General features: G+C 38.8%; 1 protein-coding gene across 1 annotated transcript in view; it reads left to right on the top strand.

Annotated features, from left to right (window-relative positions):
- Window positions 1-14,664, top strand: part of col11a2 (collagen, type XI, alpha 2) — a 45,731-nt gene that overhangs the window by 12,425 nt on the left and 18,642 nt on the right. Inside the window, exons 6-25 of the mRNA XM_029248490.1 lie at window positions 236-748; window positions 2,511-2,642; window positions 4,322-4,552; window positions 6,867-6,920; window positions 7,213-7,254; window positions 7,492-7,554; window positions 7,757-7,831; window positions 8,414-8,500; window positions 8,720-8,776; window positions 9,425-9,478; window positions 9,812-9,865; window positions 10,436-10,489; window positions 10,767-10,820; window positions 11,107-11,160; window positions 11,455-11,499; window positions 11,732-11,785; window positions 12,587-12,631; window positions 12,923-12,976; window positions 13,380-13,424; window positions 13,991-14,044. Of these exons, the coding sequence (XP_029104323.1) occupies window positions 236-748; window positions 2,511-2,642; window positions 4,322-4,552; window positions 6,867-6,920; window positions 7,213-7,254; window positions 7,492-7,554; window positions 7,757-7,831; window positions 8,414-8,500; window positions 8,720-8,776; window positions 9,425-9,478; window positions 9,812-9,865; window positions 10,436-10,489; window positions 10,767-10,820; window positions 11,107-11,160; window positions 11,455-11,499; window positions 11,732-11,785; window positions 12,587-12,631; window positions 12,923-12,976; window positions 13,380-13,424; window positions 13,991-14,044 (1,821 nt within the window). The remainder of the gene's footprint in view (window positions 1-235; window positions 749-2,510; window positions 2,643-4,321; window positions 4,553-6,866; window positions 6,921-7,212; window positions 7,255-7,491; window positions 7,555-7,756; window positions 7,832-8,413; window positions 8,501-8,719; window positions 8,777-9,424; window positions 9,479-9,811; window positions 9,866-10,435; window positions 10,490-10,766; window positions 10,821-11,106; window positions 11,161-11,454; window positions 11,500-11,731; window positions 11,786-12,586; window positions 12,632-12,922; window positions 12,977-13,379; window positions 13,425-13,990; window positions 14,045-14,664) is intronic.

The following is a 14,664-nucleotide window of genomic DNA, read 5'->3' as shown; positions in this document are numbered from 1 at the left end:
GTAACCTTGCTGTATCCAGTAATGCCAAAACTAGCGAAATAAATCAAACCAAGCCTCAGCTATATTGTTGTATCTCAAAACATCCATATATGTCTTTGTCTCTCCACCTTTTTGTCCCTCCATCTGTCCCTTCCCTCTGTTTTCTGCCCCTCCCTTCCCCAATGTCACTCTCCTTCTGCTGTGTTCGTTTTTCGTTTTGTCCAACTGCAACACAACACACCAAAACATACGACAGAAGAGCAAGGCAGCTAATGGCAACCGCAGCAAGCCCAAGCCCATGCTGGCCAAGCCCAAGGCAGCCACAGCCAAACCGGCATCAGCCAAGTCTAAACCGACCCCTGCCAAACCTAAATCAAAGCCTACTCCCAAACCAAAGCCCACACTAGCCAGCAAAAATGGCAATGGCAATGGCAAAAATGGGACAGTGAAAAATGGCGATGCCAAAAATAGTAATGGCAAAAATGGAAACGGAAAAAGCAATAACAACAAATTTCAAAACATTAAGAGTTACCACACTCAAAAGCCTCCTTTTGTCAAAGCTACGTCCAAGACAGCAGCAGCAGCCACCAAAACACCTGCTTCTACCAAGACCGAGAAATCTGCATTGACTGTGAAGGCCAATAATGGAAAATTGGTGAGCAAAATTGAGGCCAAAAAGTATCCTCCCTTCGGGAAGTCTGCAGTGAGATCCACCACCGCCTCAATGCCAGCTAAACCCAAGAAGAGACCAGGCAACGGTTATCAACAGGTACAAATAGAAGGCCCAAGGTTGTGGATCTAGAACCATCATTCTCACTAGACCACTCTGAGAATAACCTCACTAACCATCCAGGTTTACTCTCATCCAACCATAGTGCTCATTGCTGGTTGGATGCTTAGTTTATAGTGTACAAGTGTTGTCACATTCACATTCACTATCAGCTAGTGTTATGCACTTCATTGTTTATCTCTTGATATATAAAAGTGTCCTAGTAGATTTTTAGATAGCTAATGTAATTATTTTTTGAAATTCACAAATATATTCTAAATATTTTTGATGTGTCAGCATGTTCCAAAGCTGAAAAACAAATAAAACTCATCTGTACACAGCGAAAAATACACAAAAATGTAGAGAACAGTATGAAAACCTGGATGGTGAGTGAGTCCTCAGACATAGGTACATTTGCATCTAGATAACCTTCACCTTTTGCATCATCTGTATAATTATAACTGCCAAGATATACATGCTGGAAATAGTACAGAATGGAAATGTAACGTACCATAACTTTGTTGTACATTGTGTTGTAATGCACCATAACTTTGTTGTACATCCACGTTCACTAGAACTATTTTTTGTCATACCAGATCTACTTTATCTCCTGAAACTCAGAATTTCTGCAGTAGGATTATTTATCACGTGATATTGCTTTTTGATTTACTATACATATTTGGACTGAATGGATTGAGCATATTATGTCAGGAAAATTGGTGCATGCATTCATTTTCTGACCATGTGAAGCTTAAAATTTTGCCATCTAGGCACCTACAATTGAGACAGTTTGCAGAAATTAATACCACTGAGTGGAAGTACCTCCTTTTCTGTTTACTAAAGTGCAGTTGTATCATATTTTTATATAAATAGGAATTTAACAAGTTTGCAGAAAAAAGGACATTTAAATAGGAAGTCATGCTCAGTGAATAGACTAATTGTATCTCTGGCGCAACATAAGGGTGTATGCTGGCGGAAATTTCTGTCTAAGTTCATTGACCAAACCTATAGGAAATACGTCAAGAAAATATGAGTAAAAATATCAAAGCAGACATTGCTGCTGTGACTATCACAACTTATATATATATATATATATATATATATATATATATATATATACATATTATATATATATATAACTGAAAGGAAATTTGGTGGTAAGTATGGAACCTTCACCATTTCTTCTCTCTGTCTGTTGTCCTTTATTTGCTGTTAAGTTCTTTCCCACTTAATGGAAGACACAATACAAACACACTGCCACAATTATCCACAGCTGTGTGTTGTAATGTGTCAGTCCTGATGGTGCTCTGTACCAGAGGCTGGGTCATGCTCAGGTCCTCTCTTGGTCTCAGCACAAAGGGAAGGGCCGACCTGGAACCCAGCAATGGCAATGCAGCTGCAGCAAAAGCCAGCACCACACTGCTTTGGCAGCTCCTGTATTTGTGATTTCTAGTCAGAACTGAAGCAACAAAGGAATTGGAGCTGTGTTACCACCCATTTCAGTTTGTAAACCTTGCATATGAAAACAAATGTAAGGTTTTTGGTACCAGCCAAATTTCTCTGTTTATAAATTGTGTAGCATACTGAAATTTGTTTTGTTGGAGGACAATCTTCCAAAACATGCCCCATTTCTCCCTTTTGCATTAACACAGTAATAGTGATAATAATCTTGAAAACCTTTGACACTAACCACTTGTTCTTCCTCAAATCTGCTTACCTTCCCCTTGACCCCAACCACCTGTCACTGGCTTTGGCCTGTCAGGACATAGATCCTGCCCACACAGAGACTGACTCCACCCCCAGAGAGATGGATTATTATTTCACCTTAGAAAACGAGAAGGCGGTATCACAGCCAGACAGTGAGGTGATTGAACAGGAAGTCCCTACAAATAAGGTAATCCTAGAAGGGAGAACTTTATGAATGGTGACTGTAATAAGTAACTATATATGTATATTTTAATCATGTACATTTTATGATTACATGATTATAACCATACATATATATAATTTTTGCATGTTTGTTAATGCATGTAATTTGTGACCATTAAGCTTGATTTTTTAAGTTAATAATAAGCATATTTTACAGTAGCTTTATAACATCATTCTGACCTTATGTATCGTTTTAGTACATCTGAATATATATTTCTTCATCCAGTGCTGCATGCCTATCATGCAACATTACAACAATATGAATCTGGCAAACATGCAGTTAAGCTCAAGCAAATTTCAAGAGTGGATCAGACTTTGTGTCTTTGACAGGTGCTCTGTGGAGTGCAGTAATGATAATTTTTGATAAAAACTTTCTATGAGCTACCAGTAAATTGTAATGCTATTATTTATAAGTACAACAATTGTTTATTTAAAAAAAATATATACTTGAGATGTTTTTCTCCCATGTTTTTGGGTTGTAAGACAAACTTCATGTGACTTATATTTTTCTCATTTTAAAAATCTTTTCTTAGGATAAAAAAAAAAATTGCCTCAGGGAAAAAATGATTTTACATTCTTTAAGGAGTTTTTCTGTATTATATGCTTAAAAGCAAATGTTTCTACAGGGTTAAGCAAACTAGATGAAGTTCAGTAAGTAAATAAGTAGTAAAAGTAAGTACTTACATTTTGAGATTTGATTAAAATTTTTGCTGTTATAACAGTTTTTGCTGTAATGATTGATGGTTAGAAGAGTTGCAGTAGATGCCTTAAATGTATGTAGACTGCATCATTGGTAAGTGCTAAAAACCCTTTTTTTTCACAAAACTAAGTGCCTTACCAAGAGCCTTTGGGCCTCTAATCTTTATAAGCAAGACATTTTTTCTCAGCGTTGTTGCAAATCATACTGATAGTTGTCACATAAGTTATAAGTAAGATATTAAAAGGCATTAGGTAAATATGGAAAATATAAAAATATAATAAGCCTTACGCCCTGTGTTACCGGGTTAGGCTCCGGCTCCCCATGACCCCGTATGGGACAAGTGGTTCAGACAATGTGTAATATCCAAACAAATTTCAAACAACAACAAAACAATGTTCTGTTCCTGCTAATGTAATGCACACGTATTCTCCATGGGATGTATGTCGCTTTGGAGAAAAGCATCTGCTAAATGAATATATGTAATTGTTAATTGCCCACCATGAGCAATAGGTAAGGCACATTAGCTTTGATGGAGAAATGTCCAGTTGTTTAACAAATACACTGGAAAGTCAAGTTGAGAAAAAAATGCTAAAAGAGAACTCCATTAGTGCTGTGTACCAGCAGGGCGATTACAGCATCTTGTCAGCTGGCATTTCAACTGTGTAAACTGTGCAGCTCCACCATAGTCCACCAGGTGTCAGTATCCTCTTTGACCCTTTACCATTGCCTTGTGTTAGAAAAGGTAAGACTCATCACGCTGTCTCTCTGTACCTTCCCTATCTGTCTGTCTCTCTATATCTCTCTGTCATGGTCTTTCCATACTTTTTCTCATTTGTTTCACCTTGTTCCTCCCAACACCACTATGTGTTCTCTTTTATCATCGTTCTTTCCTTTCTGTCTTCCCCTGTCCTGTGTCACACCCCCACCTTACTGCTCTGACCCAGGTGGAAGAGACAGTGGTGGCCGAGGAGGTAGATTTGCCCAAGTCGGGTGGCGAAGGGGTGTCACAGTCCCCAGATGATTTCTTCACCGAGGAGTACGTGACTGGAGATGCCGGCATGAAGGAGTACGACTATTCCTACAAAGACTACAGTGAGCCCTTCCCCGAGGTCGATACCGGATCCCCGCGTGGCGACATTGGCCCCGCTCTGTCCGCCGTGACAGATGAGGGAGGCGTAAGTCACCCCTTTTTAGGCCAAATATCCATTTCAATCTCAGGATTGGAATGCGATTGTGTTTGGACTGTATGTATACCATAGGAGCATTCAAATATGCTTGTATGTGTATGCTTTTGTTTAAAAGACTTCAGTTCCACAGTTGCTGATAAAGCTGAATTACATCTTAGAGCATTCTGGTCAACATGAGGTTAAACGCTCCCATACAAAGTTGTATTCTGAAAATGTTTTACTGCATAATTAATTAAATTAATAAAGTGAATTAAAAATAACTGTAAAATTAAATTTTGGTAGTAAAAGAAACTGACATAATAAACTTCTTAAAATATACAGTTAGAACCTTAGTTTAAAACAAGACACTGAATGAAGAAGTCTCTCAAATCTGAATATAGTTATATTTTGCTCATTGAATATAACATTTATATTCAAACAAATTTTAAATAACTGGAAAAAAATGCATAATTTCCATAAACTCCTATTAACTGCCATTTTTAAGTGGATGAAAATAAATATACCCCATGTTAACAAGTTCCTGTTCAGTGCTTGTTGTTGACCAAATCATCCCCTAAACATGTGCAGTGTTCCTCATCTTGTTATTGATCTCAGATACTCATGAACACCAGACAAGACCTGTCAACAAGGGAGTCCTATTTTGTTTGTGCCTACTTTACTGCCAACTAATGTCTGGGCGTGGTGCACATTTGCTTCAGAACAAACAAAAATTTTTAAAGATAGTCAAGTAAAATATAAATAAAAACAAACAAATAAAATTATTAGAAGATAATTTTAATTTTTTTAAATTTCTTATAAATTAGAAGACATTTCTTTCTTCAAAAATTCATAACCCAAATATGCGAAAGATGTACATAGAATTGTTTTGAAGCTTTAATAATGAATGATTCAGACATGAAACTTCATAAAACATGTAAATTTTAACCTTGAACACCACAGCTAAGAGAACTCAATGAGCCTTTGAAAAAGCAGTGGGCCAGAAATCCAGTTCTCTGGTACCATTACTGGATCATACACTGTAAAGGCTTTATGAGTGTTACCTCATTACAGTGTTGGCTAATAAGCCCCTAACCTGTGGAGCTGAATGTCAGAAGTAAAAACACACTGTAGGACCAGTTTGGCACTGAGGGACCATGGTTCTGGTACGAGTTCACTTAGAGTGAACTGTTTTTCCCCATCTGTTTTAGATCCATTTTGGAGAGATACTTATTACATGTTTGTGTTCCTGCTTCAGTGCCTGTCAGTAGATTTCAGTAGTCTCATGAAGGATATAGAAATGAAGCAAAATGCACCCGTGGTACCTAGTACCCAGGACTTGAGTGGTGTGCCTATCTATACACCTCTGTGGACACCTGTGTCTGTTTCTGTTGGCTAAACTGTGGTCTGTGTGCAGGGACCAGTCTGCATGATACAGTCAGCCTCCATGTTTGAATCCTACTTCAACTGACAAAGTGCTGCTTCTCATTTACTTTTTATTCTAGGCTATAATATGTATGTCTGTATGCATATGTGCAAACCTGCATGTTTTCTCCTGCATGGAAAAATTTACTGTACTCACTAAGAGATAGAAAGAAAAAAGCTTTGGGTAAATTGTTCCTCAGGGCAATAAATCAGAAAACATGCATCTCTTAAACCCCAATCTTCCGTCCTTCTGCCTCATCATGTTTAACGGTAAAGTATGGTATTAGTGATTACCTCAGTACACTCTCACTACGCTTGTGACGTTGGTATATCATAATGTTCTGCCACCATGATAAACACCACTGTAAATCTGCAGTTGGATCTCAGTAAGTCCAAATTCTCTGGGCAAAGCTTTTTTTTACCGTACAACATGGATAGCATTGAAGAAGAGAAAAAATTCTCTATAAAACTAAAAAAATCATTGTGAAACTGAGTACACTCCTGGAAGCAGGAAAATGAATGCATCGTTATTGTTTTTTTCCATCATGTGTGTTATATGTCAAGTTCCTAATTATAGGTGTCACAATTATTGTCATAGTACATTACTGCACAATGATGCCAGCGAATTTCTGCAGTGGTCCTGGTCATGCATGTATGCATAGTAGGATTCTGAATCAGGGCACATGTTTCTCTGACTGTGACAGTATGAGGTCTTCCGTTTCTAGCAGCTGTATTTTTTGCTTGGACTTTCATTTGAATCAGTCATATACACATCTGCTAAGTACTTGATGCTCTGTCCGCATGGCAAGGTGGCCAATGAAAGGCACCAGTGGATTTTTGTTTCCATTGAGCATGTGCGTTGACTGTGCTGTGTTGTGGGCTACATGTGTGTTTTCCTCAGGCCTCAGTAAGAGCCCAGAAAGGAGAAAAGGGTGAACCTGCTGTCCTTGAACCTGTAAGTCCAGCGAATGAATCCTAACACTCAGATCACTTTCACATCTGTTCAATTGAAATCAGAACAGTTAGCACTGTAATGTAAAATAGCAATGTAATGTGACAAAATCATGTTGCATCATCAATCTGGAGAGTGGTAAAAACAATATGCGGTAAATGGCAAAAGGGAACACTTCGTATCTACAAGCTTTGGACCACATAGCAATGAAAACATGAGTCAAAAAATTAAGAAAAATGCAAATTTTCCCATCCTATGTCTATCATCCCACTTTCTTTTCCTATCTATCCTTCAGGGTATGCTAATTGAAGGACCTCCTGGATCGGAAGGACCACCAGTGAGTCTTTATCTTACCTGTTTCATGTTTCTTTTTGGCCATTCTGTTTCTGTACTTCTGCTCTGTGCCTTTCTGATTAGTTTCCATATCAAGGGTTTTTTACTTTTATATCAGCTACTGACTAACTATGCAGTGTTTCATTTCTGTGTTCCTTTCATTCAGTGTAGAGCTTGTCTAATGTCAAATCAGACAGTTTGCACATTTGTTGTCTGGGCTGATGGTTGCTTTCTCTCTTAGGGTCTTCCTGGGCCCCCTGGCCCCACAGGACCTCCTGGTTCAATTGGCGATCCTGGTGAAAGGGTGAGTATCACTCGCTCATCTTTCCATCCTTCATCTTACCCCTGGGCCATGTGGGCCCTGGTTTATTGCTGTATATTTTTTTTTATCAGTATGTGTTGCACTGCAGCTTATTGCATCATAATTCACATCAGAGAAAAGTGTCAGTTAAATAAAACAACAGTTGAAATAGTTTTTGGAGATAGGCTGTTCTCTGTGCTCACAGGGGCCTCCTGGTCGGTCTGGTCTACCTGGAGCTGATGGGGTGCCTGGGCCCCCCGGATCATCCATCATGCTTCCTGTAAGAAAGCCGCATTTGTCCCTTTGAATCCATATCTCTTTGTTTCGCTCCATCTTAGTCAGCCCTCTTGAGTTCAGACATGGGTCTTTTAAGCTTGTAAAAACCTTCTAAAATAAATCTTAATTTTCCAAGTTTATATGAATAGTCACATTTCATATACTTTTAGACCACTAAAATGGTTTTGGGGTGTCAGACATTGCACTTAAGTCAGCCCAGCACAATATATCAGTGCAGTGTGATTGTAGATCTCTGTTGTGCAGGAATGATGCAACACAGTGATCAGGTGTATAAATAATTCCCAGCTTTTTTTCTCTGTGTTATTCTTGTTGAAATACAGAACTCAGCTATATAGTTTACAAATGAGTCATTTAACTTTATTTCTTTATTTCTTTATATAATTTCCATATTGAATGAATTACACTCCCTCTCTGTACTGTACTGTTTTTTGTGAATCACTTTCAGCAGTGTTATCTTCTTTAAGTAAACATATTTTTAAATTGCACTTTACAGGTGAATAATAAATTGCACATTGCAGGTGAATAATATTTATAGGGCACTAACATTGTTTCTCTTCTTCCGCAGTTCCGTTTCGGCAACAGTGGAGGTGGCAAGGGTCCCATCGTCTCTGCCCAGGAAGCACAAGCACAGGCCATGCTCTCACAGGCCAGGGTGAGTGACAGACACATGACACACACTGTGAGCAGAGCGATATAACAGGACTCTATAGCATGGTGCAGACTGAAACAGAGGTGAGAAGACTGTGATTCTGCAGGTCTCTGCAGGATGTAGTATAGTGTATTACATAAATGAAGTCCTATGTAATTGTGAAAGGTGATGATGGGTTAAGTGTATGAAAGCAGAGAGTTGTGACGCATTTCCTGTGTGCAGCTTGCACTGAAAGGTCCACCAGGACCAATGGGATACACAGGCCGGCCGGGACCCATGGTGAGTATCCAGACACAGTTACTCTCAACATAATACACATACAGATTTCACACACAGTTCTTTATTAGTTACCTTTTAATCAGGGCTTATGACTGTGGTGGATTTTTCAGTTTAAGTGCTTCAGTCAAAAAAATGTATAAAGTTTCACTTGTTATTAATATTGCAAATTAATATTGAAATATTAATATTGCATTAACATTGTTATTAATATTGCAGATTGTTATTAATATTGCAGATTTGATTGTATATTTTACTCATAAATGAATGATATACAGTTGATCCTTCTGGGTATCATCTAGTGTTATGGGGCAATAGTGATTTTATTTTTTTCTTCTGTTACTATTACACTGTTTCCTTACTTTTTGAATGGTTGAGATACAAATTTTTGGAGAAGCAAGCATATTTGACTACTGTATTTTCTTTAACCATCTATGTTTTAAAATTTCTGTTTGTTGTGAAGCGAACACAGTCTGTTCTTACGCAAACAGTCTGTACTTGTCATTAAAACGAAGTCAAACAACAGACTTTCACTTCCAAATGTGTTCATAAGGTGAGGAGCCAGAGTATATGCAGCACAAACGGACAGTATTCTGTATGACCACAGTCTTGTCTACAGAATGAGCCTATCCACACAATTCTCATTTTTAGGGAAGTCCTGGAAGTCTTGGGTTTAAGGGTGAGAGTGGGGACCCAGGACCTCAGGCAAGTGACCTGTATCATCATATTGAACACAATTTACTGTACATGACTCACAGTTTTTGTAACCACATTTTCCTATATGAGCATATCTTTTGAACACCTAAGTGGGTGCATTCCTTCAGCTGGCTATAGATACCGTCATGTTTTAACTCTTTCTTTGATACATCATATGTATAAAAGTATATTTGTATGTTTCAAATTTTTGTATTTCTGTGTAAAGTTACAATACTCTGCATTACAGCAAGCAGATGTTCCTGGTGTAGAGGTCATATTCTTTTTCTTACTTATATCCTGCTTTCATGTAATAAATAAACTTTTAATATCTTTGTGGCACAGGGTCCTAGAGGAACACAGGGCCTGCAAGGACCCCCTGGCAAAGCAGGGCGCCGGGTGAGTGATGTTTCCTTGCTGTCATTTTTGTTTTTCTTCACCCAGAGCTGTGAATAGAGGAAACAATTAATGAAAGTTACTTCAGCATGTCTGACATAAACACGTGGGTTTAACCCAACTTGTATAAAGACCAGTTCCCACAGACTTCACACTCACACACACACACACACACACACACACACACACACACACACATTTTCTGAACCGCTTGTCTCATACGGGGTCACGGGTAACCGGAGCCTAACCTGGCAACTCAGGGCGTAAGGCTGGAGGGGGAGGGGGCACACCCAGCACGGGACGCCAGTCCGTCGCAAGGCACCCCAAGCAGGACTCAAACCCCAGATCCACCGGAGAGCAGTACCCAGTCCAACCCACTGCACCACCACGCCCCCCTATTCCCACAGACTTCTTAGTTTAAAAATATTTTGAGCGGCTGTGATCATTTTGTTGACTTGAATGGCTGTTTTTTTTGTCTGTGGACATGTAGACATTGACAGGATTTGAGGAGTCGTTGAGTTAGAGTTTTAGTTGAGTGAAGTGAATATTTTTTGACTCTGTGCTGAACTAAAGGGTCGATCTGGAGCTGATGGAGCCAGAGGGATGCCAGGAGAACCTGGATCTAAGGTACCCCTCCTACTTTTTTATGTACTGTAATGAAAAGCTTTTGTCTTGTGCCATGTTTTTTGTTAAGTTTGATTGTCAGAATTTCTGTTGTTTGGTCTTTCTGAGGTCTGCTGTAGAAGTTAGAATTCTGATTTTATACTTCTAATAACTTGGTATATTTAAGTGCTTGAAGTCCTGTCTTTGAAATTGTCTGTCTGTGTGAGCTTACAATATTTGTTGATGTCAGCATTTCCTTTTTTCCTGTATGCATGTCTAATGCTGGCTTTGCATGTCCTAGGGTGATCGTGGCTTTGATGGGTTGCCTGGTTTGCCTGGCGACAAAGGACACAGGGTGAGCATAAAACAACCCTCATGATTACTGTGAAGCAAAATGGCTGCATCTTGCAGAAAGTTTTATTTTGTAACACCACACTAATAACACTATGTAGAGTTCATTAGAAGTTGATTTGGAGAAAAGCATCTTCTAAATAAATAAATGTAAATGTAAATGTAAATGTAGTAAGAGAAGTTCCTTGGAAATATTTGGTCCCACTGATTGCATCAAAGCAACATCATCAATATCAGATGAAATTAAGAAGTAGTTGTAATAATCTAATTTGCATTTTTCACTGTTTCAGGGAGAACCTGGACCAGTAGGACCCCCTGGTCCTCTTGGAGAAGATGGAGAGAGGGTATGAGCACCAGGAACTCGACAGATAATCAGAGAATTACCATTAATTACTGCTGGTCTTGTGTAACGCATTGCTCCAGTAAGCTCATCTGTGCACCTCAGATGACTTAAATTTATCAGTGTGGAGAATGATGGATGTCTCCATCAGTTATCATGTGAATCTCTATTTATTGTACACAGAGTAATCTAAATCTAATTAAATAATATATCTGTGCCTCTTAATGAGCTATGATTTTTCTAAGTTCATGAGGGTTTTTTCCTCAGTTTGACTTTACTTTTTTCCTCTGTTCTTTAGGGTGATGATGGAGAAGTTGGACCTAGGGGTCTTCCTGGTGAACCAGTGAGTGTTACTCTCTCTTTAATCTGTCCTATTTTGGTGTGTGTATAGTTTTTTGCATTATCATTTTGTATAATCTGATTGATTCTCCTTTTAAGGTCTGTTTTTTTATGTAAAATGATTAAGGTAATGAATTACCACATTGTGATCAAATTGTACAGCCTAATACATTAGGAAAGGTCTAATAGATTAGTCTTGGTTCTTCATTGTTACTTATGCACTTCACTGTCTTCAGGGACCTCGTGGTTTGTTGGGACCTAAAGGGCCCTCTGGAATTCCTGGGCCTCCTGTAAGTTAATGTATTGCACATTATACACTGAACAAAATGTTTATTTTTGGCCACTTTTCAAAATAGGTATTTCCCAGTGTTTACCTCAGATTTGTAGATGAGTTTACAATATCCTCAGGTACAGATACTGGGAAACCTTGCTTTCTAAACAAGTGTATGTGGCAGTTTGTCACACAGGTTATAAATCCAAAGCATATAATAGGCTAATTGCAGAAACCAAAAGAGGGGGGGGCTGCTTCTGAGCATACTGTTGGCACTATACCAACATCCTTCTATGGCTTTTGAGTTGAATTGACAGAAGATTTCTCGTAAATAAAAGGTACTGGATTACCTTTAAAGATACACCAGAATATGCTTATTTTCAAAAGTTTTAGAACAAAAATAGCAGTGCCACAAATGTTATGCTAAAAAACTCTATAACACAGTAAATTCTTTAGTCACCCATAAAATAAGTATTTTATATTTACATTTATTAATTTCGCAGATCTTTTTCTCCGAAGCGACGTACATCTCATAGAAAAGTATAGTTCATGAGGAGTTCATCACCTTGTCTTTTTAAAGTCCACTGGTACAATATGAAGGGGTTAAAGATACAAGTACGACATATGAGTGCTTCAGTAAAAAGTTTTAAAAGTCAGTAAAATGTAGAAGTGACTAAATGGTCTTTCCTAAAAGAAAAAGATCCAAATTTGACTTGAGGGCCAGATCAAAATCTAGTAAATGTATGACATTATCAGAAATAGAATAGTTACCTAATGGACTATCAGTGATTCACTTATTGAATATTTCTTTCTCTTCCAGGGTGTGAGAGGAAACGATGGGCCCCAGGGTCCAAAGGGAAATCTAGTCAGTAACCCATCACGGCCCTGCTGATAACTCTTTTCTGTGTTCTTTACATTGGCATTGTGTTTAAGTATCCTATAACATTTTTTATTGTATAAAAATATATCTTTGTTTTGGGAAGCAGCTTTTAAAAGTGCAATATAAAATTTCTTCTTATTCTTCTTATTCTTATAATAATAATAATAATAATAATAATAATAAAAATAATAATGTGAGGCTTTTGCAGAGCCTGTACTTGTTAAGTGGGTTTTGATCTGTCATCCTTCCTGTTTCGTTCTCTCTGTGGATGTTCAGGGTCCTCAAGGAGAACCAGGCCCCCCAGGACAGCAGGGCACCCCAGGAACACAGGTAGGCTGAGCTATTGTGCCATATTGTGAAACATAGAGTGACATATAAAACTTATTCACTCACATTATTAACTGCTTGTCCAAGTCAGGCTTGCAGTGTCTGGAGCCTATCCCATAAGCACCGGGCATTAGGTTAATCAGAATACAGCCTGGAAAGGATACCAGTCTGGTGCAGGGTAGCCACACACAGTCATTCACTCACACATGTACACACTACAGGCAATTTAGAGTCACCAGTAACCTGAAACACGTCTTTGGACTGTGGGAGAAACCAGAGCACCTAAAAGAAACCCACAGGGAGAACCTTAAAACTTCACACAGAAATTACAGCTCGTACTAGATATGGGTGAAATTAATTTACCTAAAGTACTGTATGGTGTAACAGATCTGTTTAATTGTTTCAGGGAATGCCAGGACCCCAGGGACCCATTGGACCCCCAGGGGAGAAGGTAGGAGTAAAGGCTAACAGTTTTTTGATAAATTGGTGGTTTTGATCAATTTTTTGGCAGATTTTGGTGGTGTTTCTTGTTTTTCATTCCGGTGTGTGCACAAGCTCCCCCAGCTGGAGGAGGGAGTGAATACATTTCACCAGACGGAAGTTTACAGATACAGAAATGTGATTCTTGAAGGACAGGCGCATTGTCGTTTTTGTCAATTAGGTTGTTTTTACCTGCACACATTGCACGAGTAGCTGCATATATGACTAATAAGGTACCTTTTGCCTACTCTCTGTTACATTTCATTTGTTACATTCCCAAGTACAAGACAAGCTTTACAAAATGAACAGTACCGTAGGTAATGGTTGGGTGGTCACATGATTGGTAATAACTGAACTTGATTAGAAGCCTTGAAGTGGTTTAACATGTAGAAGTTAAACAGAATAAGTTTTATAATTATATTAAAATGATAAATTAGTAACAGTGATTAGTGTTTTCATAAGGTTTATCATATTTCACATCACTGCAGGACAAGTCACAGTTACAAAAATTTGAACTATTCTCCATGTGCTTGTTAGGGACCCACAGGAAAGCCAGGTCTGCCTGGTATGCCTGGAGCTGATGGTCCCCCGGTAAGTGTCCATTATGGCAAACTCCCTCACACTGTCTTGACCTTGCTGACCCTTGAGGTCTGTATTCACTGTATCAGAGGCCAGCTGATGAACTTTTGGTTTACACACTCACTTTCCTTAATAGCTTGTACAAATCAGGATTGCAGAAGTAGGGACCTTATGCCAGAAGCATACGGCACAAGGCCAAGCAGAGTACACAGCGGATACGATGCTAGTCCATTGCAGGGTAGCCACACTTAAACATATTCACATGCTACTGTCATTTATTTCTCTGTGTCCCACCATACCCTGCACCACATCAACTTCACTAATCATGTCACTTCAATTCATTCTTCCTCTCTTGCATATTAAATATGCTTGTCTATTTAATTTCATTTCTTTATTAATTAATTTATTTTTCTTCTTATTTATATGTTTGGTTACTTTACAAGTATAATGTGTGTACATGTATGTCATATGAACACACACACACACACACACACACACACACACACACACACACACACACACACACTGTCTGAACCGCTTGACCCATACGGGGTCGCGGGGAGCCGGAGCCTAACCCGGCAACACAGGGCACAAGGCTGGAGGAGGAGGGGGCGCACCCAGGACGGGACACC

The sequence above is a fragment of the Scleropages formosus genome, chromosome 23 (assembly GCF_900964775.1).
Source record: "Scleropages formosus chromosome 23, fSclFor1.1, whole genome shotgun sequence".
Lineage (NCBI taxonomy): Eukaryota > Metazoa > Chordata > Actinopteri > Osteoglossiformes > Osteoglossidae > Scleropages > Scleropages formosus.
Note: the sequence above shows the minus strand (reverse complement) of the source record. Positions and strands in the feature narration are given on the sequence as shown.